The sequence below is a fragment of the Canis lupus genome, chromosome 19 (assembly GCF_011100685.1).
Source record: "Canis lupus familiaris isolate Mischka breed German Shepherd chromosome 19, alternate assembly UU_Cfam_GSD_1.0, whole genome shotgun sequence".
NCBI lineage: Eukaryota > Metazoa > Chordata > Mammalia > Carnivora > Canidae > Canis > Canis lupus.
Genome location: NC_049240.1, coordinates 31792157 through 31818151, shown reverse-complemented (window position 1 = coordinate 31818151; position 25995 = coordinate 31792157). Strand labels below are relative to the sequence as shown.

Below are 25995 nucleotides of genomic sequence, written 5' to 3'. Positions count from 1 at the left end.
CTTACTTTGCCTTTTCTGTAGGAAGCATTTATCTATTTCTTATTCATTTATGAGTCTCTCATACCTTAAGGATAATTACCCTTTCTTAGATATGTTATAAATATCTCAGTTTGTCTTATAACTTTGGAGTAGTTTGGGGAGGCCCTTCCTTTTCTGAAAGGGATTCTCCCCACATATCTTAAAGTAGTATGGGCTTCCTTTGGCTTGTTTGTGATGGTTTTAGAGGCCTTCAGGAACCAGCACTTCTCAGAAAACTGATTAGTGGTTTCTAGGAAAAGAAAATTTAGGAAATAAAAACATTAAATAGAATTTCAGTGAGCCTCTGTGTGCTTTGATCAGGTAATTACCAATAAAATATCATGTTATAATACGTAACACATAAACCCCCATAGGCCTCAACAGCTAGATGCACTTTGCATTGCATTTTGTTTTAGATTTCAAACAATAGACTGAGACTTTTAAATAAAAACCTTTTTTTTTCTATTTCAAAACTTACCCCCCCCCAAAATAATGCTTGCCACGTGAATGGAGTAATGTCCAATACCCTCTCTGCTCACACGTGCTCTTTAATGTGGCTTTCACCCTTTATACTACAGAGCAAATGTTGAACGCCACTTGATTATAAACTTATTATTTTTTTAAAGACTTTATTTATTTATTTAGTCATAAGAGAGGCAGAGAGAGAGGCAGAGACACAGGCAGGGGGAGAACCAGGCTCCATGCAGGGAGCCTGACATGGGACTCAATCCCGGGACTCCAAGATCACACCCTGGGCTGAAGGCAGATGCTAAACCACTGAGCCACCCAGGCGTCCCTCAAATTATTACTAAATGAAAGAAGTTATTACTTTATGTATTCACCCAAATGGTATTTTTTATGTATTTCCCACAAAAATAAACTAATAGTGAACTCTAAGCATTACCTGCACGACAAATTAGCTTCTAATTTTTTCAAAACACAGATACGTTCTACCCACTTTCAATAGACATATCATGGCATTTTCAATTCACCCACTTTTCAGTTTAAATTATTTTATGTACATTTTTTCAGGTCAAAATTATCAACATAATTATCATTTTCTTGGCTGAAGAATATTCCAACAGGTTGATAGCCACTGGATGGTTTTGGAAAGTTCCATTGGTTCAGAAATTCTCTTCAGCTCATATCAAGCATTATCTGATGCTCAGTTTTGTCTTCTGTGTCCATATTCATTCCCTTTCCTCACCTTCTCAGCCTCAGCCAGAAGCCACCAGCATCCTTGCTGTCAGACACACATACAACCAGAGCTTGGATAGAACAAAAAGAACATATCAGTGATGTTTCATTTCCCATGAAGGCTATTTGGTCTTTGGAAAATTCTGTTTTCGTGGATGCAAAGAATCATCCCTCCATGCCTGTGTAATTAACTCAAGAGATTCTTTTCTGTCCTGGTGGTGATCTCAGGCACCTCAAGACCCACTAAAGCGAATCATGTAAAATATCCAAGAAACTGCGAGAGTGACGATTTCCACAGGATCACTCATCCATTAGTATCTTTAAAGGGAGACATGACCCATATATGTTTAAAGTTGCTTCCATTGAATGACACCAATTAATATTTTTATGACACGCATCAGGGGACATTTTAATTCTTCATTTTCAGATATTTCTGCTTGTTCAAAACTGCCAGGCATTTGCCGGCACTTTACATTTCACCCCGTTTAGAAAACGTTCCAGAAGTACTTGAGATTATATAATATTCTCCCATCTAGGCAGATGATATAGCTGAGCTCACAATCTTCAGACATCTGTCCTTTCAGCCAAATGCACCCCTCAGTTCCTTCCCAGATATCTGGAAAGTTCTACCCAGCAACCCCCTTGCCACACCCAGCAAAGGTCCAGGCACCACTCAGTCCAGGTACAGAACACTTGCTCTTGATTCCCCCACTTCTGGAGCCACTGTCAGACTCACAGTTATTACAGGTCTACGTTATTTGCAGACATGAAGAAGCAACTAGTACTGACTGAACGTTTAGAAGACATCATGCTAAGATGTCTATGAGTAGTTTCTCATGTCATCTTTTTGACAACATGGAGAGAGGGAATGACCACTGTCTGTCCATCAGGAAACAGAACCCGAGTTAGGGAACTTGGTCATGCTAAGTAATTCTTGTAGCAATGGATGGAACTGGAGGCTATTATGCTGAGTGAAATAAGTCAATCAGAGAAAGACAATCGTCATATGTGGAATATAAGAAATAGTGTAAGAGACTATAAGGGAAAGGAGGGAAACTGAGTGGGGAAAAATTAGAGAGGAAGATATACCCTGAGACACTCCTAACTGGGAAACAAAGGGTTGTAGAAGGGGACGTGGGTGGGGGGATGGGGTGACTGAGTGACAGGCATTAAGGGGGGCACTTGATGGTATGAGCACTGAGTGTTATACGATATGTTGACAAATTGAATTTAAATTTTAAAAAAATTAAGAAAAGAATTCGTATAGCTAAGATCAGAAGCCAGGTTTGAATCACAACAGCCAAGTGTTTTCACTGGAAACTAAATTATCACTAAATATTGTTTAAATATATATATGTATGATACCAATCATATATAAAAACATAAAACAAGTCCTCCAGCCTTTCACTGAACCCTTGCAATCCTAAACCAGCATCTGGGTGTGGATGGGTGACCCGAGCTGTCACCAAGTACCCTAATGTGTCCTTGTTGGGTGTTTGATATGCAGAGAGGCCAAAGAACAAGCACAGCCAATGGAGAAGGCAGGAGAAAAGGTGCTGGAGGAGATGAAGACTCTGCGGGGCAAAGCTCTCAACTCCTACCTGATTCTAGAATAAAAATCTCCAGTGTCCATTCCTCTTGTTGGCTTTCCGCCAATCGCTGTGGTCCTCTGAGTTCATTTACATTCCAGCCATTTTCAGAATTAAACTTCCTAGAGGATCAACCTGAAATGTAGATAATGTATATATTTTTAAGTGATAATTTTTCTTTTTAAAAATAAAATGTCCCTAGTGTGACAGCAGTGTTTGAAGCTTCTTGGTCCAAGGTTCAGTGCTGTCACAGAGACTTCTGGAACAAGCTTCCAGCCACCCACTGTGTGGAGAGACCAAGAGCCAAGAGCCAGTGCTGACCAGCATCCCTGAGAGCCTTTTGTAGGTGCGGTACATACGAGGTGGGGGGGGGGGGGGGGCAGAGGTAGGAGGAGCCAGAGAGGGGCTGCTCTCTCCCTTCTGCATAGAAGCAGCCCCTCAGCCCCTGAGCATCAGAGCCCTCGTGAGGACACTGGCTCCCCAGGCATGTATGTGACAGCACACACTCATGAGCATGGACTGGAAATGGAGGGGGACACTACTACAGGTGACTCAAGCTTGCAGATCCATTTGGAAGTAACTGGAAAATATCCCTCTGGAAACTCTCAGAAACACTTGAGGCAGAAGGTCATTGCCAAGGGGTCAGGAGTCTCTGTGAACACATCAGTGAAAACCAGGCATTTCGATTGTGTATGTTAACAGGACTCCATTTGTACAAGCTGGAAAGACTGATGGCACTAGGGTTATATGACAACCTATAACTATCCAAGGACATTAGGATGTATTCTCTTCATCCCTTTTTTTTGTGTGTGTGTGTGTGTGCATACATTTAAGTAGCCGATAGCAGACTATATGCACAGTTTTAAAAGAGCTCCTCTTTAACTCATTGATTCTGACATTTTTTTCTGGGATTTTTTTTCCATCATAAAACCAAAACCCTTTAGGGACAGGACTCCAGCTACGGTATGTTTGAGGCAATTACTTGCATTAGATAATTAAATGTTGTTAATGACCATTTGGTCATTGTCAGTATAATAGATACACAAGTGTGCTTCAGTCTGTAAAACCCATTTCTTTTTTTTTTTTTTAACTTTTTATTTATTCATGAGAGACACACACAGAGAGAGGCATAGTCATAGACAGAGGGAGAAGCAGGCTTCCTGTGGGGAACCAACGTGGGACTTGATGCCAGAACTCCCGGATCAAGAACTGAGCCAAAGGTAGATGGTCAACCACTGAGCCACCCAGGGGCCCCAGGCTCAGGGCTAGTTATGTGGCTCTGAACCTGGGCTCCTGTCAGTGTATATATTTATATCCATCTCAGTTTCCCCATCTATAAATAAGGGACAGTTTCTTCTGCTTCTCCCCCTGCCTTCCCAGGCTCTATCCGATGGCGGTGGGCCTTCTGAAAGATTGCATGCCTGTGTTGGGGACCTGGTGCCACCTGGTGGATGCCACAAGAAAGGCCTCATCTGCTTCCCAAATACTCTGTAGCCCGAGATTCCCACCATGAAACAAACCAACTTCCAAAGATAGTAGTCTCTCTATGCTTTGCTTCCTTTTTCAGACCACCTTTAGATAGGAAAAGGCAAGGAAACCTTATATGTATTGTTTTCCACCATCAACCCCATTAGAAAAAGTTTCTTCAGTAGAATCACTGACATCATGAAGTTTGGGGACTTCCTATCAGATCAGTTAGCCAGGTTCTACAGGGATTATGGATATAGTCAAAGGTTGGCTGCGTGAATGAGGAGCTCAGGGTTAAACAGTGGTCTCTCAAGACCTGCCAGCTCCTTCTCTCTTGTGTTTACTCGGATTATCTCAGCTTTTCCCTCTGAAGCCAGAGAAATAGAAAACCACAGAACCTTAGGGTAAGTCACTACCATTGCTTCATTTTACAAGTAATTATAATTGCTTCCTTCTTTAGGGATTTCGGTTTCTGAAGTATTTTCTCAATGATCCTCACAATGTTCTGAGACATAGACTGCCTGTTATTATGGAGACATATATGGGGAAACTGAGGCCCAAAGAGGTTCATGGACTTGCCCAATTAACAGAAGAGCCAGGTTTGGACAGAACTGGGACTGCCTGATTCTGAATCCAGTGTTTTCTATACCACATGAAAATCAATGGGAGTTTTACAGTTTTATATTTTTTTTAGATTTTATTTATTTATTCATGAGAGACAGAGAGAGGCAGAGACAGAGGCATTGGGAGAAGCAGCCCCCTGCAGGGAGCCTGATGTCGGACTCAATCCCAGGACCCTGGGATCATGCCCTGAGCCAAAGGCAGACACTAAACCACTGAGCCACCCAGATGTCCTACAGTTTTAATATTTCTTTATTTTTTATTTAAATGTTCAGATTTGGGGTTTCTGAGCATCACATAATGATATTTATATTTTACTTAATTATTTGTTCTTTAAAATTTGTAATGTGGAAAAAGCAAAAATGAGAAAATTTCCTGGCCCTAAAATCAATCAGTTTGGATCTAAAGAAATCAGACAGTATGTTTACCCCACAAGGACAGTAGCTACTTTTATGTGTCCCCAGCATACAACAAGATGTTTGGTACAACACAGGCTCTCAATAAATGTTTGTTGAATCAAATAATATGAAGGAAATATGAAAAGTGTCTAATATCCATTTACATTCTCACAGATGTGTAGGTTTATAGAGTGCATTTGCTATAGAAAAAAAGTAGGAGTTGAATATAATAGATGAATTTAGAATCTAGAACATAAGAGATAGAAGGATATAGAACATCATCTAATCCTACCCTGGTAAATATGGGTATGTGTCTGCAAATAGCAAGTCTATGTAATCTCCTTGCCCTTTATTAAACAGGTGGAAATAACAATATTAACTTTATGGGGTGGTTGTGGGGTTAAATGAGATGATACTGTCAGTGAGTCCACAGTAAATATTAGCTATTATTAGCATCTTAGTATTTATTTGTTGAGGGAATGAAGTTGAGTCCTTACCTACTACCCCACCTTCCTCAATTCCCCTTGCCACCATCTACTATCATCTCTGATGCTCCAGTGGCTAAGCTGAGAACTGCACATAGAAGAGAATCTTCCAGATGGTGAGGAGGATGAAACATTGCACTAAAGAACACTAAGTCTCCCTCTTCAAGCAGGGTTTGGGAATATGAGTTTAGGTTAATATTTAAAGAATGTGAATGGTTGGGATGTGGGCCTCCTTGAAAGTGGGGAATGGACTGATTGCCTATTGGTCTCTCATGTCCCTTCCAAAGATGGAGTACTTCATCTTGGGTCTCTGTCCAGATTTTGCAGCCTTCCCCTTCCTGGTCAAATCATAGGCCATTTCCCCTCCTCCTAGTAAATGGCATCACAGAGAGGGGTTCATTTTGAAGGCAAGGAGAACTACCTCTTCTAGAGGACATCCAGAAGGTCCCTTTAACCAAGAGGCAGCCACTTCCAAGGTGGAGAGCCCATGACACCTCTCCCCTAAATCCAGTCAGAGCAAGTAAACACCTTACCCAAAGGCTATTGGTCAACAGGAGACCAGGGACCAATAGTTTGTCTTTTAAAAGATAAACCAAGCTGGGGTACCTGGGTGGTTCAGTAGATTAAGTATCCAACTCTTGATCTCAACTCAAGTCTTGATCTCAGGGTCATGAGTTCAAGCCCTGCATTGGGCTCCATGCTGGATATGAAGCCACTTTAAAAAAAAAAAAAAAAGGCTGAGCTAATCTGAACCAGGAAGTTAAAAAGATACTGAACTACTTAGCAACAGAAGCTGGATGGTGGGGATCACTGGGTGCTCAGTGGTTTAGCGCCTGCCTTCGGCCCAAGGCATGATCCTGGAGACCCGGGATCGAGTCCCACATCGGGCTCCCTGCATGGATCCTGCTTCTCCTTCTGCCTGTGTCTCTGCCTCTCTTGTGTGTGTGTGTGTGTCTCATCTTAAAAAAAAAAAAGAAGAAGCTGGATGGTTATGAAACAGAGAAGTTGTATGGGACAGTAGTGATGGATCCTGAGCAACTGAACTTAGAAAGCAGTGAAGATGTGGGTTATAGGGCAGCTCCGGTAACTCAGCGGTTTAGCGCCACCTTCAGCCCCGGGTGTGATCCTGGAGACCCGGGATCGAGTCCCACGTCAGGCTCCCTGCATGGAGCCTGCTTCTCCCTCCTCCTGTGTCTCTGCCTCTCTCTCCTTCTGTATCCTTCATGAAGAAATAAATAAATAAAATTAAAAAAAAAAAAAAAGATGTGGGTTATGGTGTTTGGAAAACACAAGAAGTAAAGCAGAGACAACAAGAGGCAAGTCAGGACAGAACACAAGCATGCTTTTCCCTGAGCTGCCCCAATCCCAGCCAGTCTCAATAGTGGGGGCCCTCCTATAACCCCTTTTTCTTAAGAAGAGAATCTGTTCCCTAATACCAAAGAGCCTAATCAGACCTCAAGACTTGGCCAAGGCATGGGCAGAGAGGTCTGGTGTCACGTTCCTCAATAGCAGTGGCTTCAAAAAAAAATGTTTCATTTCAGATGCTCCGTTTGCAAGAAGTGTGTTAAAGTGGGCAGCCCCGGTGGCGCAGTGGTTTAGCACCGCCTGCAGCCTGGCCCGGGGTGTGATCCTGGAGACCCAGGATCGAGTCCCACATCAGGCTCCCTGCATGGAGCCTGCTTCTCCCTCTGCCTGTGTCTCTGCCTCTCTCTTCGCTCTCTCTGAATGAATAAATAAATAAATCTTAAAAAAAAAAAAAAAGTGTGTTAAAGCCATTGTGAGAAGACTTTTTTTTTTTAAGATTTTATTTATTCATGAGAGACACAGAGAGAGAGAGGCAGAGGCATAGGCAGAGGGAGAAGCAGGCTTCTCACGGGAAGCCCCCTTGATCCCAGGACCCCAGAACCATGACCTGAGCCAAAGGTAGATGCTCAACTGCTGAGCCACCCGGGTGCCCCATAACAAGACTTTAGAGGAAGCAGTGCAAAAACAAAGATCTTGAGATGTATGCAGAAGGCTGTCAGATGATGCTTACTCCTCCAGTAACCAACAGTATAAGCCCTTACACACACACATACACAGAGACACAGGCAGAGGGAGAAGCAGGCTCCATGCAGGGAGCCCAGTGTGGGACTCAATCCTGGGACTCCAGGATCAGGCCCTGGGGCTGAAGGCAGCACTAAACCGCTGAGGCACCCAAGGCTGCCCGATAAATCTCATCTTGACTCACAGTGCTGTTTACCTCCACCACAAATCAAGCTAGACCAGCAGAGAGGCTAACAAAAGGTGACTTGGTTACTACCTACATCAGCTGTTCACATTATGACCACAAGTAGGAGGACCACCAACGGACAGACATACAAGCAAACATCTTTGTTTCTCTTTCCATCCTTCCTACCAAAAGAGAAAGCCTGAGGAAAAGAGAAAGCTATAGGAAAGAGAGCAGACCACACATCCCCACTCCAAGCTGTTGGAGACAGAAGTCTAGTCTACACTGGGGATGGCATGCTGACATGGTAGAGGTAACCTTGTGTCAAATATGGGATTGAAGTTTTAAGACACAAAATGAGGGGCACCTGGCCCTCAGGTGCAGCTCAGTCGGTTGAGTGTCTGCCTTTGGCTCAGGTCATGATCCCAGGGTCCTGGGATTGAGCACCCTGTATCTGGCTCTCTGCTTGGTGGGTAGCCTGCTTCTCCCTCTCCCTCTGCTTGCCACTCTGTCTGCTTATGCTCTCTCTCTGTGTTAAATAAACAAATAAATAAAACCTTTTAAAAAAATAAAACACACAATGAAACTGAGTCTTAACCAAAATGATACTTGTAACTGATATTGACTGACAAATTATAGATTTGGACTGTGCATCATTAGGGGCGCTCACTAGTAGGCAGGAAATCAGATGGTTTAAATACAGTTCGTAGCAATTACTGGGAAAATAAATTCATTTCATTTATCCCTCGATGAGCTGATACTACTCAAACTATCCACATTATAGTCAACACCAGAAATCCCAACTTCTGACTCAAACAGAATGATAGTCAGTGGACAAATAGGATCCTGAAAGTGAAAAACGGGGGTGCTCAGTGCACCCTAGGAGAGGGTTCCAGGATCTAATTTGGTCTCTGTGGGTCAGAATTACAATATACAGCTTGCCATGTTAAAGTTTTGAAAAAGCATGTTGTCTATTGTGGCAATAAGGGAAGCTGGTACCTCTGAAAAGAAAATATTTTTTTAAAAGATTTTATTTATTTATTCATGAGAGACACACAGAGAGAGAGAGAGAGAGAGAGAGAGGCAGAGACACAGGCAGGGGGAAAAGCAGGCTCCCTGCAAGGAACCTGACGTGGGACTCGATCCCAGGACTCCAGGATCACGCCCTGGGCTGAAGGCAGGCGCTAAACCACTGAGCCACCCAGAGATCCCCAAGAAAATATTTTATATTAAAATAATATCGAAAAAAAATAAATAAAAAGTAAAATAAAATAAAATAATATCGAGGGATCCCTGGGTGGCGCAGCGGTTTAGCGCCTGCCTTTGGCCCAGGGCGCGATCCTGGAGACCCAGGATCGAATCCCACGTCGGGCTCCTGGTGCATGGAGCCTGCTTCTCCCTCTGCCTGTGTCTCTGCCTCTCTCTCTCTCTCACTGTGTGCCTATCATAAGTAAATAAAAATTAAAAATAAAATAAAATAAAATAAAATAATATCGACATCTTCAGGGTAGAGTTAAATTGAAAATAATACAATTCTATGATATTTTTTCTGGGTCTGCCCCTGAAGTAGTCTCTGTGCTATAGCCCACCCCCAATATCAACAGAATAGTCTAACATGTACCCAAAGCACCTAGATTTTGGTCTCCAATACAATTCCCCAGTAGACACCAAGGAGTCTTGGAAAGTTTCTGATTCTATGTCTTGGAGCAAGGATAATTCAAATGGGTCTGGAGCATCACTTTGTTGCCAGAAAGTATGCCTCCAAAATGATCCAGGGCAATTAAGGGATACAGGAGCTGGTTAAAAGGGCTCCTCTTGAGCAAATTGTCACAATTATGGCATTAGAAAGAAATCAATAGTTCTCTGCACAACCCTATGAGGCACACTATAAAAAGGAAAAGAGAAAAAAAGGCACATACAATTTTTAATGATGTTTATAGTATAATGCTGACAAAGCCAAACTATATGTATACTATATTCAAGTTTTGATCAACATCAAAATTTCATCATTGCAAATCAAATAGCTAAAAGATTAATTGCAATCCTGGCAGAGGATGCAAAATCTCATCAATTCTACTCAGGCAATGAAAAATTATGGAATATTTACTATTTTTAAGAAAACACTACAAGGGCCCCTGGGTGGCTCGGTTGGTTAAACATTTGACTCTTGGTTTCACCTCGGGTCATGAGCTCAGGGTTATGGGATCAGGCCTCACATCAGGCTCCCAGCTCAGCAGGATGTCTGCTTGAGAATCTCTCTTTCCCTTCCTCTCCCTATCCCTCTGCCCTTCTCTCTCTCTCTCTCTCTCTCTCTCTCTCTAATATTTTTTAAAACCACATAGGTTTGGAAAGTCCAATTATCTCCACAGAGACTTAACCTAATAAACGCAAACTCAGGATGAATTGTCCTGGAAGTCATTCTGGACCCCAACCTGGTCAAGAATATACCACTCAAAGTTCAACCCAGAACGCTACAGTGTGCAGTTCCTTAACAGGATGGTTCTGTGCCTCAGGGTTGGGAGACTACATTTGTAATATCAGGATGAATAAAAGAAGCTACCTGAATTGATATTTTGGTGCTGGTTAGGTTATCTGTAATAACAAGCTTCATTCCACGGTTTTATATGTAGTTCAATTACAGATGTTTAAACATGTAAGAGAATCTGTTACATTTATGTGACAATTTTATTAGATTTACAAGAGTTGCTTAAGGGTTTAGGAAGATTTTGCTTATTAGATTTGATAGGCTACATTTGGGGGTAATATATTTAAAGAATCAGCTAAATTAAATTTGTAAGTGTGGTTTGAAATTTTTTTTTTTTTTTTTTTGGTTTGAAATGTCTAAGGGAATTTGATCAATTAAGTACAGGAGTGGTATGGTATAATTAAGGAAGATTTTATCTGTAAAGCCCATGGTTAATTGAAAGTTAATGAAAGAACAAGTAGAAAAAATTCCTAATTTTAAAAAAAGTACTAGATTTATTAATAATAAGATAATACTGTAAATTGAGGTTCTAGGTTTAAGAGACATGGGATAAAAAAAAAGAGACATGGGATAGTTAAGCTTTAATCAACTAAATAATAATTAAAACACAAATCACTTTTAAGTATTCCTATCATGCCCAAAAGGCCCCCAGACATCTTTTTTTATGAAGAAAGAGAGAAGCTAAGTAGACCAATAACAAGTAAGGAGATTAAATCAGTGATTTAAAATCTCCCCACAAAAATATCTCCAGAGCTGATGGTGAATTTTATCAGATATTTAAAGAAGAGATAATACTAATCTTTCTCAAACTTTTGCCAAAGACTTAAGAAGGAGGAACACTTCCTAACTCATTCTGTGGGTCAGCATTACCCTAATACCAAGGCCGGACAAAAATACTACAAGGAAAATTCAGCAAATATCCCTTATGAACACTGATGCAAAAGCCCTCAATGGAATACTAGTAAACTAAATTCAGCAGCACATTAAAAGGATTATACACCATGACTGAGTAGGATTTATTCCTGCAATGCAAGGACAGCTCAACATATGAAAATAGACCAACAGGGCAGCCTGGGTGGCTTAGCAGTTTAGTGCCGCCTTAGGCCCAGGGCATGATCCTAGAGACCTGGGATCGAGTCCCACGTTGGGCTCCCTACATGGAGCCTGCTTCTCCCTCTGCCTGTGTCTCTGCCTCTCTCTCTCTCTCTCTCTCTCTCTCTGTTTCTCATGAATAAATAAATAAATAAATAAATAAATAAATAAATAAATAAATAAAATAAAAATAAAATAAATAAATAAAAATAAATAATACACCATACTAAAAAAATACAACAAAAACCCCAATTGATCATCTCAACTGAAGCAAAATTTGACAAAATTCAACACTCTTGCCTGAAAAAGACACTCAACTGTTACAAGGTGAAGGAGAGTCAGTAACATATCCCCCAAACTGAGAAGGCACTTTAATACCAAAATGCAAAGCAAGCCACTCCATATCATTTACACACCTTTATTTAGGATAACTTACTGACAAGGGCAATCCAGAGGGTTGGCCACCACAGCCAATCCAGGTGGCACTGAGCTGTTATTCTCCACCCAACCTCTGCCAGGCCCTGACTGCAACACGTAGCTTTTATAAAACGAGGGGTATGGTGGTGAGGTCCTAAGGTTGCTATCTAAAGTGGTGCCACCTGTGTGCCTCACTGGCCCTCTACTGGTTGTCTAAAGTGGCATCATCTGTGCCAAGATGGAGGGCCAAACAAAGATGGAGTCAGTGTTGCCAGCACTCCTACACTCAACAAACTAGGAATTAAAGTAAACTGCCATATGAAAAACCCACACCAAACATCATACTTGATGGCAAGAGACTGAAAGCTTCTCCTCTAAAATCCAGAACAAAACAAAGATGCCTGCTTTCCTGGATTCTATTTAACATAGTACTAGAAGTTCTAGCCAGAACAATTCAGTTAGGCAAGGAAAAAAAGGAAAAGACATCCAATTGGAAATGAAGAAGTAAAATTAGCTCTGCTCACAGATATTATACATAGAAAACCCTAAAAATTCCCCACACACAAAAACTGTCAGAGTTAATAATTGAACTTAGCAAAGTAGCAGGAAACAAAGTCAACACAAAAATTCAGGCACTGTACACTAACAATAAACGATCTGAAAAGTAAATTATGAAAATAATTCCATTTATAATAGCAACAAGAAAAACAAAATATTAGGAACTAACTAAAAAGATGAAAGACATAATGAAAACTACAAAACATTGCTGAAAGAAATTAAAGAAGACATAAATAAATGGGAACACATCCCATGTTCATGAATTGAAAGATTTCATATTGTTAAAATGTCAGTACTACCCAAAGCAATCTACAAGGATCCCTGGGTGGCTCAGCAGTTTAGTGCCTGCTTCAGCCCAGGGCGTCATCCTGGAGTCCCGGGATCGAGTCCTGCATCAGGCTCCTTGCATGGAGCCTGCTTCTCCCTCTGCGTCTGTCTCTGCCTCTCTCTGTGTGTCTCTCCTGAATAAATAAATAAAATCTTTTTTTTTTAAAAAAAAAGCAATCTACAGATCCAGTGAATCCCTAACAAAATCCCAATGATATTTTTTAACAGAAATAGAAAAACCCATCCTTAAATTCATAGGGAATCTCAAGGAATCTGAGACAGCCAAAACAATCTTGCAAAAGAAAAACAAAGTTGAAGGACTCACACATCCTGATTTCAAAGCTTACTATGAAGCTACAGTAATCAAAACAGTATGGTACCAGCATGACATGAATAGAACAGAATACAGAGTCCAGAAGCAAATCTTTGTCTATATAGCCAAATGATTTTTGCAAGGGTGCCAAAACCATTCAATGAGGACAGGACAGTCTTTTCAACAAATACAGCTGGGCAAACTGGATATCCACATGCAAAAGAACAAAATTGAACCCTTACTTAACACTGTATAAAAAAATTAACTCAAAATGGATCAAAGACCTAAATGTAAGACCTAAAACTGTAAAACTCTTAGAAGAAAACATAATTGCTGTATTGTGATAGGGCTTCATGATGTGGGATTTGGCAATGATTTTTTGGATATGACACCAAAGGCATAAGCAACAAGAGGAAAGAGACAAATTGGACTTCATGAAAATTTTTTAAACTTTGTAAAAAAAAAAATCAAATAACAATGTCCACCAAGTAAAAAGATAACCAATAGAATGAGAGAAAATATTTGCAAATCACATATCTCATAAGGGATCAATATCCAGAGTCTCTTGAGAACTCTTAAAACTCAACAACAAAAACAATTAAAAATGGGCAAAGTACTTGAATAGACATTTCTCCAAAAAAGATATATGATGATCAATAAGCACATGAAAAGAAGCACAATATCACTAATCTTTAAGAAATTGGAAATCGAAACTATGAGATACTATCTCACACCCACTAGGAGGATGGCTGCTATCAAAAAATCCCAGAAAACAGCAAGTGTTGGTGAGGATATAGAGAAATTGGAGCCCTGGTGCACTGTCAATGAGAATGTAAATGGTATAGCTTTTTTTTTTTTTTTTTTTTGAGGAATGGCAATTCCTCAAAAAAAAAAAAAAAAGGCATTACCATTTCATTTCTCGGTCTAATTTAAAAGATTTGAAAGCAAGGTCTCAAGGAGATATTTAAATACCCATACTCATAACAGCACTATTCACAATAGCCAAAAGGTGGAAGAAATTCAATGTCTATCAACTGATGAATGGATAAACAAAATATGGTGCATACATACAATGGAATATTTTTCAGCCTTAAAAACAAAGGAAATCCTGTCACATGCTATAACATGGATAAAACTTGAGGACATTATGCTAAGTTAAATTACCCAGTCACAAAAAAGACAAATACTGTATGTTTCCACTTATATGAGATACTTAGTCAAAATTATAGACACAAAAAGTACAACAGTGGTTGTCAAGGTTTAGGGGGCAGGAAACATGGGGAGCTATTAAGTACAGAGCTTCAATTTTACAATTTGAAAAGAATTATAGAGTTGTCTGGTAGTGATAGTTATACAGCATTAGGAATGTATATACAAAGACCACTGAACTGTATACACTTAAAAATAGGATGATAAATACGTGTTTTTACCACAATGGGAAAAAAAAAAACAACCACCAAATTCCCTATCCCTATATTTATTTCCTTTTTATACCCTAATCTACTCCCAATCATGCACCCCTTGCATGATTGGGACTCTCAAGCTTCACTGCATCCTCTAGGACGCTTGGTCTACCATCAGCAAATTCCACATACCTTCACCTCCTTCTCTGAACATTTGCTTCTCTTGCTTGTTTTCACCAAAGCTTGGCTCTCTTCCATGAGGACACCCTAGCTCTCTCAAGTGAAATCATTTTCTTCTTTTATTTCTTCTTTTTTTCTTTCTTCTTCCCCATGCTCTCTGGAAATCAGGATAGAGTTGGTGTCCTCTTTGCCCCCATGGCCATTTCCTTCACAAACCTCAACTCCTGTGAAACACGTGCCATCAAACTATTCCAGCCTTGCTACAGTGATCCACCAACCCCCTCATCACTCTACCTCCTTCCTGAATTATTTTAGCACCTAGACTTTGTGTTCTTCACCACTTTCCTTTTCACCATTCTTGCCAATTTCAACATTGGCAGAGACAATCCACCCAACATCTTGGCCTTTTGTAGCTGAGCCTCTGGTTTTGATGGTACTTGAGACATAATTTCTGGAAGTAACCGAGGGATAACATGGAAAGGTAAATGCCACTGAAGGAAGTATTTATTATTTACTTTTCCTGAGAGAAGGGAGCAAGCACACCATGCCATGTGGGGCCACATGGGAGGTACTAGGGTCAGTCAGGAAGCAGAAGGGGGAAGCAGAAAGCATGGCCCAGAGCCTCTACTGAGGTTTCCATGGGAAGGAATGGTAAGGCAGGATAGGGAAGTTTGAAGAAGTTTAGGATTGGATAGTTTCAGTAATTTTGGTGGGTTCTGGGCTTATAGAGGTGGTCTCCAGTCGTCCAGATCATTTAAAGCAGGGGAAATATTGGCTTGGCATGTGAGACTTGAAGGAGGTGGGTAGGGATAAGGTCTCTGGATTGGTTGGTTTGTCATATGAAAGGTACTCTTGCAGTAGAAGTGAGAGGAGTCATTTGTTTCTCTAGGAATTAGCTAGTCCCAAGAGTTTTTCCAGGATTAGCAAGGTCCCTAAATTGTCAAAACATCATAAAATATGAAAAAAATTTAAAAACATGATTCATACATCTCCTTAATTTTCAGTAATCTCTTCCACCCCACCATAGTCATTGACTCCTATAGTCATACTCTTGACCTTGCCATCACAATACTGACACCACCTCTGAAATGGACATTTCCAGCCTCCCAACTTCTTTTTTTTTTTAAGATTTATTTATTTATTTGTTCATGATAGACAGAGAGAGAGAGGCAGAGACACAGGCAGAGGGAGAAGCAGGCTCCATGCAGGGAGCCCGACACAGGACTCGATCCCGGGACTCCAGGATTGTGCCCTGGGCCAAAGGCAGATGCCAAACCACTGAGCCACCTAGGGATCCCCAGCCTCCCACCTTCTAATCACCACCTCCTTACACTTCTATGTGCCTTACTATGGTGGCCCAATTCCAACAATCCTTAAATTCCACCGGGACAATGATCGTGTTACTTCTTCCTTCTGCAAAGGGCTTAGAAACAGTGTTGGCCACATGGTGTCCACAATTAAAGTGTTAAGCACATAAATCACCCTCAGGGGCCCTCACTGTCCTCTTCTCTAGCTTAGTGTTCATGGTCCATCATTATATAACCACTTCTTTGCAAACACCCTCACCTCCCTTGTCTATTTTTCCCCACCCTGTGCTTGACTGGCAAACTCTACCTCTGCCTAAACCCTTCAACTATCCATCCACCCCTCCCTGCACCTGAGCACCTGAACATTGTTGGAAAAAAATCACAAAAAAATCACAATAACTGTCTCACACTATGTTTTGTATTGCTTTTGAGAGAGACAGAGAGTGAGGACACACATTCAAGCATTGGGGGTAGGGGAAAGGGAGAGAAAAAATCCCAAGCAGCTTCCATGTTCAGCATGGAGCCCGACGTGGGGCTCAATCCCACAACCCTGAGAACATGACCTGAGCCAAAACCAAGAGTTGGATGCTTAACTGACTGAGCCACCCAGGCACTGCAGTCTCATACTGTGTTTTTGATCCAGATTTTAAATGGGCACTCAATGCTATCCAACAATCATTACAGTTTCCTGGTGGGTTCTTTCCTTCTCTTCATGTGGTAATTACACATCTTTTCTGCTTTCTTCATACTTTCATCACCCCACCCACTATGCTTTTAGCTGAGTTTCCCCGATGTGTCACTGAGAAAACAAAGTAGCAATCAGGTAAGAACAGCCTCATCTTTATCTTCCCACCCTGAAATCACTAGCCTGGGTGCACTAACCACAGCTTCCCCCCCCTTTTTTCAGCGTTATTGAGATACAATAGACATATAATATTGTGTAAGTTTAAGGTTACAGCATAGTAATATGATGGCAACTTTCCTCTTATTACTGCGAAGAATTGCTCCTTATCCCACTTCTCCTCCTACTCATGCCCTGGACCCCATCCCCTCTCACCTACCTAAAGAATCCTTTCCTTGAAGGATCCCCTCTCTCTGGTATCATCAATTTGTCTCTCTCAATGAGATAATCTCAGCATAATATTTCTCAGTAAGATCATTATCCGTGTAAACATGCCAAACAAAACAGAACAAACCCTTTCTTTGACTCCATCCTTCACAGTTAAGAGGGTTGTCTGTATTCATAGGAGTAGAATTGCCAGATCATATGGTAATTCTATGTTTAACTTTACGAGGAGCTGCCGAACTGTGTTCTACAGTGGCTGAGCCATTTCACATTCTTACTGTACAAGAGCTCTCCCAACGTATGAGAGCTTCAGTTTCTGCACATCCTCGCCCTTGTCTGTTGTTTTTTGTTTTTGCTTTTGTTTTTTTATGGCTGTCTCAATGAGTGAAGAAGTATCTCCTATGAATTTGACTTGTATTCTCCTAATGACTAGGGATGCTGAGCATCTTTTTATGTGCTTGTTGGCCATCTGTTTATCTATCTTCTTTGAAGGAGTGTCTCTTCAAGTCATTTGCTCGTTTTTAAATTGGGTCAATTGTCTTTTTGTTGTTGAGTTGTTGAGTTCTTATATATTCTGGAAACTAGGCCCTTATGGTATCTATGACTTGCAAATATTTTCTCCCATTCTGTGAACTATCTTTTCATTTCTTGATAATGTTCTTTGATGCTCAAAAGTTTTTAAATAGATGAAGTCAAATTGGTCAGCGTACTTTTAAACATACATTAAAGAAATAACATTTGAGGGCAACCCCAGTGGCACAGTGGTTTAGTGCTGCCTGCAGCCCGGGGTGTGATCCTGGAGACCCAGGATCGAGTCCCACGTCGGGCTCCCTGCATGGAGCCTGATTCTCCCTCTGCCTGTGTCTCTGCCTCTCTCTCTCTCTGAATAAATAAATCTTTAAAAAAAATAACATTTGATTATGGAAATTTGCAAACATACATAGAGCACAGTATAATGAATCCCCCAAACTTGACACAAAGCTTAAACAACTTCCAACATTGTGTTGATGTTGTTTCATCCATGCCCCTGGTATTCATGGTGGTGGTAGTGGTTTTGTTTTGACTGTAATATTTTTTTTTTACTTATGATAGTCACAGAGAGAGAGAGAGAGGCAGAGACATAGGCAGAGGGAGAAGCAGGCTCCATGCCGGGAGCCTGACGTGGGATTCGATCCCGGGTCTCCAGGATCGCGCCCTGGTCCAAAGGCAGGCGCCAAACCGCTGCGCCACCCAGGGATCCCTGTAATATTTTGAACTAAATAGCAAACATCATGTCATTGCACCTATAAATACTTCAATATGCATCTCTAACTGATAAGAACTTTTTGGTTTCCATAAATATACATCATCCAACCTAACAAAATAAGCAATTCATTAACATCACCTGATATTCAATCCATATTCAGATCTATTTGGTTGTCTCAAAAGTGTCTCTTTTATAGTAAGTAAACTATTGATTCAGGATCCCAGCAAAAGCCATGTATTCCATTTAACTGCTGCATCTTTCATATCTTATTTGATGTCTCCTTCCATTGTTTTTTAAGCCATTGATTTGTTAGAGAAACCACATCATTTGCCCTGTAGACTATCCCACATTCCAAATCTAGCTGAGATCACATATGAAAGCATGTTATAGCAACATTTACATACAAATGGGCAGCCAGAGGTGGAGTCTCAGAACCAGAACAGTTCTCAGTAATCCTAGCTAATAGCTATATGGTACACGCTGTGCTGGGCATTATACATAAATGAACTCATTGAATCCCCATAATAACCCCGGGGGTAGGTGGTACTCTCATCTCATCTTATTGATGAGAATACTAGGCCCAGAGAGGTTAACTTTCCAAAAGTCACACAGCTAGGAAGAGGTGGAGCCAGGATCTAACCCAAATACTTTGGCTTCAGCAGCTGTACTGGATTTACATCTGGTCACAGAATGCTTTATGACAGCCTTTCAAGGCCAAGATTGAAGGGAGGTTCAAGTGCATGCGATTTGAAGTTGCCTCCCCACTTTAGTTATACAGATGAGAGTATCTAGGAAACTTCTAGGATTGGATGTAATAAGGTCCTTTGAAACTGATATTATCTTCACTACTTATTTTGTTAGGTGGGATGAAGCATGAGATGAGGAAACCAAGGTCCAGACGGGTGATGTCCTTTACACAAGAGCCCCCTGCCTCTTAAGAAAGGTCTCTTTCCCTAGGCTGCAGTCTCCCTAAGAACTGCTTCTGGGCTGAGGGACCAGCCAGGACCACCCTCTCCGTTCTTCTCTAGTATCAGCAGGGTTATCTCTGCCAGGCCAGCTTATAGCTCCAAAAAGGGGCTGCTGGGCCACACCTGAGACAGGAAACGCCATGGGATGCTACACACAGAGGGTTAGCTGGGAATCAGGTATGGTCCCAACTGATCATCGCAGCTGGTCCTTTTGTGGTCAAAAGCCCTGCAGAGAGGGCTGAGCTGGTGGCTTGTCTGGACACACAAGAGTCCACAGCCTGCTTGCTAACTGTCCAAAGCCCCATCCCAATGCCCATAGGCTTCTGGGTCTCCATACATCCTCACCTTCCCTTGCAGCCTCATCTTTCCACCCAGGAGCTAAGACCTCCCCACCCTTTACCCCAGGGCTTGGATGGAAGAGAGAGTCAGAGACAGAGGCCAGGCCCTCTTGGGAGAATTCACAAGACCCACTAGACTGAATTTGTCTGGAGGCAGGTGATGTCATGGGAAATGTACAGGGACAGGAGTCCTGTGCCACTCGGGTGCATGCTAGGTGCATGTGCTCTGGGCACCCTGCTCAAGCTAAATGCTTCCGTTTCTTCATCTGTAAAATGGGAATAATGGACTTCCTGTGTCCACAGACCTTTTCCCTAAGAGCCAGATAGTCAAAAGTGTAGGCTTTCTAGGTCAGACTGTCTCTGTCCTGGCTACTCAACTCTGCCCTTCTGGAGGAAAGCAGCCATAGGTGACTTTAAAGAAACAGACATGGCTGTCTTCCCAATAAAACTTTATTTACAGGGATCCCTGGGTGGCTCAGCGGTTTGGCGCCTGCCTTTGGCCCAGGGCGCGATCCTGGAGTCCCGGGATCGAGTCCCGCGTCAGGCTCCGGGCATGGAGCCTGCTTCTCTCTCCTGTGTCTCTGCCTTTCTCTCTCTCTTTCTCTATCATAAATAAATAAAATCTTTTTAAAAAAATTTATTTACAACTGTTAACAGAATAAATCCCAGACCAGCCCAGACAGAAAAGGCCACGGACCCGGCAGTCAGGTGGGCATGGGCTCCGATGGGGGCTCAGCCGTAGGCCACCTCCTGACCCACGCAGGGCCGCTGTTTCGGGTGACCCAGCCCGCTTCGCTCATCCCGACGCGAGAAGTCGCATATTGCAGCCCCGCTCCAAGGTGCAGTAGCAGAGGAACCCCCTGCTCCCGCGCCCGCCCCAGTCGCCGGCGGGCTAGTACCCGCGCCCCGGCTCCCGCCCCGCCCCCGAATCCCCGCCCCCCATAGTCCCCGCCCCCAGGGCCGAGCCGACGTGCACCGCGCACGCCCCGCCCCTATGGTCCCCGCCCCCAGAGCTCGGGCTGACGTGCACCATGCAGGTCCCGCCCCCTATAGTCCCCGCCCCCCGAGCGCGGGCCGACGTACGCCGCGCACGCCCCGCCCCCATGGTCCCCGCCCCCCGAGCGCGGGCCGACGTACGCCGCGCACGCCCCGCCCCCATGGTCCCCGCCCCCCGAGCGCGGGCCGACGTACGCCGCGCACGCCCCCCCCTCCCGCGGGCGCACGTGCCGCCGGGTCCCGGGCTGCGGCGGCGGAGGTGAGTCCCCGGTGGGCGGCGGAGTTCGCGGAGCCGCCCGGGCCCCCGCCCCAGCATCGCCTCCGGCCGCCGGCTCGAACTGCGGGGCGCAGCCTCGGGGCCCGGGAGGGGCGCCGCAGCCCCTCGTCGCCCAGCCTGGATGGCGGCCTCGGCGCTGGGGGCCTTGGGGCTCTGTCCAGGACCCTTGCGGTCCTCGCCTGTCTCTCGGGAAGGTAGCCCCAAGCGATGTGTCCTTCCGGGAGTTTTTGTTAAAACAGGCAGGGGTGGGGCAGCCCCGGTGGCGCAGCGGTTTGGCGCCGCCTGCAGCCCGGGGTGTGATCTGGAGACCCGGGGTCGAGTCCCGCGTCGGGCTCCCTGCATGGAGCCTGCTCCTCCCTCTGCCTGTGCCTCTGCCTGTCTCTCTCTCTCTCTCTCTCTCTCTCTTTGCATCTCTATGAATAAATAAATAAAATCTTAAAAAAAAAAAAAAAAAAACAGGCCAGGGGTGCCCCGCGTTCTTGTTGGCGGCAACTTGCTTGCCAATGAAACGCGTGTCGCAGGCAGGAAGACCATAGGCTTCAGCCAGAGTAAAAGAGTTGCGAATTCTTGCTGCAATATTTACGGATGAGGGGAGAGGACGCCTGGGATGTGTTTCCAAATAAACCAGTTGGAAGAGGAATGTGGGTGGGAGAAGAGGAAACAAGATTGGCCACGAGTTGGTTGAAGCTGGCTAATGTGCTATTTTGTCTGCTTTGTGTATATTTGTGATTTAGCATTCAAAGTTTTTTCGGAAATGAAGTTTGCTGTGAACCCTTGATAACCTGTGTTCCCATACTGGACCAGTGTTAGCCAGCCAGGCTGCGGGCAAGTACTGGGTGGCGGAAACTTGTTTTCTCAGGTCTGGAGGCTCAAAGTCCGAGATGAAGGTCCCGAGAGCGCTCCCGTTGGCTTGTAGACAGCCACCTTCTGGCTTGTGTCCCTTCGTGGGCTGCCCCCTACGTGTCTGTGTCCTAATCTGTTCCCTTAGGGACACCGGTCAGAAGAGGACCTACCTAATGACCTCACTTTAACTTAATTATCTCTTTAAAAACCCCATCTCTAGGGATCCCTGGGTGGCGCAGCGGTTTGGCGCCTGCCTTTGGCCCAGGGCGTGATCCTGGAGACCCGGGATCGAATCCCACATCGGGCTCCTGGTGCATGGAGCCTGCTTCTCCCTCTGCCTGTGTCTCTGCCTCTCTCTCTCTCTGTATCTGTCATAAATAAATAAAATATTAAAAAATAAAAAAAAATAAATAAAAACCCCATCTCTAAATACAGTTACATTGTGAGAGACGGAGAGTTAAGGCTTCAGCATATGAATTTGAAGGGGACACGACTCAGCCTGCAGCACTGTCACTTTGCGATTTTGGGGTTTCCAACTTGCTTAGCTTATCCGTGCCTCGGTTTCCAGGGCTTTAAAATAGGGGCAATAGTAGTAATTAGGTTATGGAGTTGTGAGGATTCAGTCATTAGACAGTATATATAAAGCTCTCAGAATTGTGTTTAGCATATAGGAAGTAATCAGTAAGTTGAACTTAGGTTTCACCTATAAATTAGCAATCATAGGGGGCTTCTCTATGGGATGAATAGCGGAGTGAGGCAGTTGGGTACTTCGTGCTGTGCCTAGCCATGGGAATAATCACAGCATCATCACAAGGGGTGTGTGCTGCTGTGCCACACTAGTTACTTTATGTGTGTTCAGTCGTATACTCCTCACAGCCACTCTCATGATGCCATTGTCGGAAGCCTGTTGGGCAGATGGAGAAGGTGATGCACAGAGATGGAGGTTAGATTTGAACTCTGGCTCTAGAGCTCATGTTCTTTTTTTTTTTTTTTTTCAAGATTTTATTTATACATGAGAGACACAGAGAGAGAGAGGCAGAGACAGACAGGGAGAAGCAGGCTCCATGCAGGGAGCCCGATGCGGGACCCAATCCCGGGTCTCCAGGATCATGACCTGAGCCAAAGGCAGACGCCCAACCGCTGAGCCACCCAGGCATCCCTAGAGCTCATGTTCTTAACCACCTTGCTGTATTGCCCCCACTAAAAAGAATGTGATCTTCGGATATGTTCAGTGTGCAGGCCGACCCAGGGAACTATTGGCTGTCTTCTCTTTTTCTTGACCCAGGTTCACATCGGTGGCCACACTCATGGCAGGTCCCCTGTGGCGGGCCGCAGCATTCGTGCAGAGACACAGAGCAGGCCTGTTGGTGGGTTCCTGTGCCGGCCTGTTCGGGGCCCAGATCTCATACCACCTCTTCCCAGATCCTGTGATCCGGTGGCTGTACCAGTACTGGCCTCAGGGCCAGCCAGCTCCGCTCTCCCCAGAGCTGCAGAGCCTCTTCCAAGAGGTGCTCCAGGACGTGGGTATCCCCTCGGGCCATAGCTATGAGGCTTTCACCTCATTCACCTTCCAGCCTGTGAGTGCTGGCTTCCCGCGACTCCCTGCTGGGGCGATAGTGGGCATCCCAGCCACCTTCCTGGGTGGCACATTGATCGACAGTGATCACCCAGTAGTTGTACACGGGCAAAGAGTCAACTGGCAGAGCCCAGCAGGCACCCGGCTGAGAGATGCCCTGACCCTGTCCCGCGACGCCCAGAAGTTTGCCTTGGCCAAGGAAGTGGTATACCTGGAGAGCAGTACAGCCGCCCTACAGGCCCTGTTGGCCCCAGCTTGCCTGGCAGGCACCTGGGCGCTGGGCGTGGGTGCCAAGCATGCACTGGGGCTCTATGGAGGCCCCATGAATTTACGGGCTGCCTTCAACCTGGCAGCAGCAGTGGCGGGCTTTGTGGCCTATGCCTTCTCCACGGACTCTCTCACTCATGCGCTGGAAGCCTGGCTCGACCGCCGCACAGCTGCACTGTCTGCAGCCTATGCCCAGGGTGGAGTGGAGTTCTATGAGAAGATTTTGTCGGGCAACATAGCCCTGCGCAGTCTCTTGGGCAAGCGTGGAGAGCAGCTGTATACGCCCAGTGGGAACATCGTTCCCAGACACTGGTTTCGCATCAAACATTTACCCTACACAACCCGCCGGGATTCTGTGCTGCAGATGTGGAGGGCAACACTCAACCCAGGCCACTCCTGAGGGACTCATCACAAGGACAGATGCAGCTCCTGCAAGCACCACCCTGATGTTGACTCTGGGGGCTCTCGGTGCCTCTGGACCCATGGCCACATGTCAGTGAATCATAGACTTTGGAATTAAACAGCCTAGATTTTACCCCAGCCCATCGTCCCAGTGACCTTGAGCAAGTCCCTTTTAAAGCTGAGCCTTGGTTTCCTCAGGTGTAAAATGGGGATGCTTAAATTACCTGGCAGGATTTGGGGGTTGCGTGAGCTATGAACAAAAGGGCCTGGCCAAGAGGACGTGCTGTTAAATAAATGGGATATTCCTCCATGGTCTTTGAATACCAGCAGGCTGGGGGAATCAGGCCACATCTCACCACTGGAGGTGCTTACAGGATGTGGACACTTTTCCTACACTGAAGAACCACTGTAGTTCACCTGGTGGTCTAATCTCAACTTGCACTGGCAGGAAAAGCTTTAAGGGCCCAGGTGAGAAGCTAGTGTGGCCCTAAGAGGTTGGGAGATGGGAGTTGAGGGGGTGCTTCAAGGGTGGTGTATCCAGTGCAGATGGCATGCTCAGAGCCCTGGGGCCGGAAGGAGAGAGAAAGTGTTACTGGACCCTGATGAGACTTGTGGCGTGGGAGACTTGGCAGGAGCTCTGGCCAAAGATAGAAGGAACAATCTATTTGCAAAACCAAGGCCCTGCAGGGAAGGAGCCTGCTGATGTAATCCAGAGCATGGTCAGTGCCTGGAGAGAAGAGGCACTGGGGAAGAGGGGAAGAAGTAGGGGGAGCTTTGGTTCTCGGGGCAGGGAAGAAGCAGGATGGAGGTGGGCGAGGTGGACTGGGCCTAGTGTCATGCCCGGGGCCCAGCGGAATGCTGCACCCTTGCCCTGTTTGTTTCCCTCAAGCTTTCTGGTGGCAGGTAGAGCAGACCCCACTTTTGATCCTTGGACAGGAGACCCCTTCCCAGGAAAGGTGAGGACAGTTGTGGCCAGCAAGCCAGGCTCACTTGGCCATTCATGTATATTTATTGTTGATTATGTTTTCCATGGAAGAATGGAAGAATTCAGGCCTGGCGCCAGTGTACTTCAGGGCACAGTGATGAGGCCACACCCAGGTCCACAAAGCCAGGACCAGCGGCGGCAGACGGTTCCTGCAAGAGACTGAATGGGGCGTGGGCAGGGTGGGTGGCAGGTCTTCCTGCTGGGTCCTTCGCAGTGGCTAGAGGTCATGCTCTGGCTCGACTTGACTAGCCTGTGGTTCCCAGGTCAGGCCTGGGCAGACACCCCATCTCAGGTCCCAGGATGCCTGATGAACGCGTAGGTGGTTGCAGGAGTTAGTGAGCAGGTGAGCAAGTCTCCACTGTGGGAAGTACCAGCTCAGGGGGGCCTCCCAGGTTGTCCCCCCAGCTGCCACCACCATGTGTTGCTGTCTGATCTTGGCTGGAGAAGTGTAGTTTGGGGTTTGGGTTTGGTGAGCTTCACCTACTTACCACTCCCCGCCCAAACTACTCAGTCCTGTGGGAGCAGGACAGTGGCATCAGGCTGGCCTGCCCAAAAGATTAGGAAAGGGAGCCGCAGTGGTAAGGGGAGTGATCCTCAAACTACTCAAGAGCTGCTCCCAGTCTCCACACACACTCTTCAAGTGGCCCCACCCCAAACCTCAGCCCAGGGCCCCCACCCTGTGAGCTGCCCCTCCCCTTCCTCCCTGCTGCATTCTGCACTTCCCCCATGCCCTGGCAACCCTCAGCTCAGTCCTTGCCCTCCCCAGCTCTTGGAAGAACGGGTCTGACTGGGTTCTGTCCTCTAAACCCTCTGAGGGCACCCACTTGTTTTCTGGCTAGAGCCACATCTCTGAGCCTGGGCCGAATGGCCTCTGCAACTGCCCTGGTGTCCCACCCCGACCCCGGACTGTATGGATGTAACCTCAGGAGCACCTTGGTTCCTTTGCTGCTGTCCCCCCATCACCA

General features: G+C 45.0%; 1 protein-coding gene across 20 annotated transcripts in view; it reads left to right on the top strand.

Annotated features, from left to right (window-relative positions):
• CFAP221 (cilia and flagella associated protein 221) overlaps nt 1-24355 on the top strand; it is a 123073-nt gene extending 98718 nt beyond the window's left edge. For 16 of the 20 annotated variants that reach the window (XM_038564948.1, XM_038564942.1, XM_038564944.1 and 13 more), the window contains one exon: nt 23086-24355. In XM_038564948.1, coding sequence (XP_038420876.1) covers nt 23086-24043 — 958 coding nt within the window. In that variant the 3' untranslated portion in view covers nt 24044-24355. Of the gene's footprint in view, nt 1-2722; nt 3012-20844; nt 20940-21421; nt 21783-23085 lie in introns of those variants that run through there. The other 4 variants (XM_038564957.1, XM_038564956.1, XM_038564962.1 and 1 more) reach the window with 3 other exon arrangements.
• The last annotated feature ends 1640 nt before the right edge of the window (nt 24356-25995 follow it).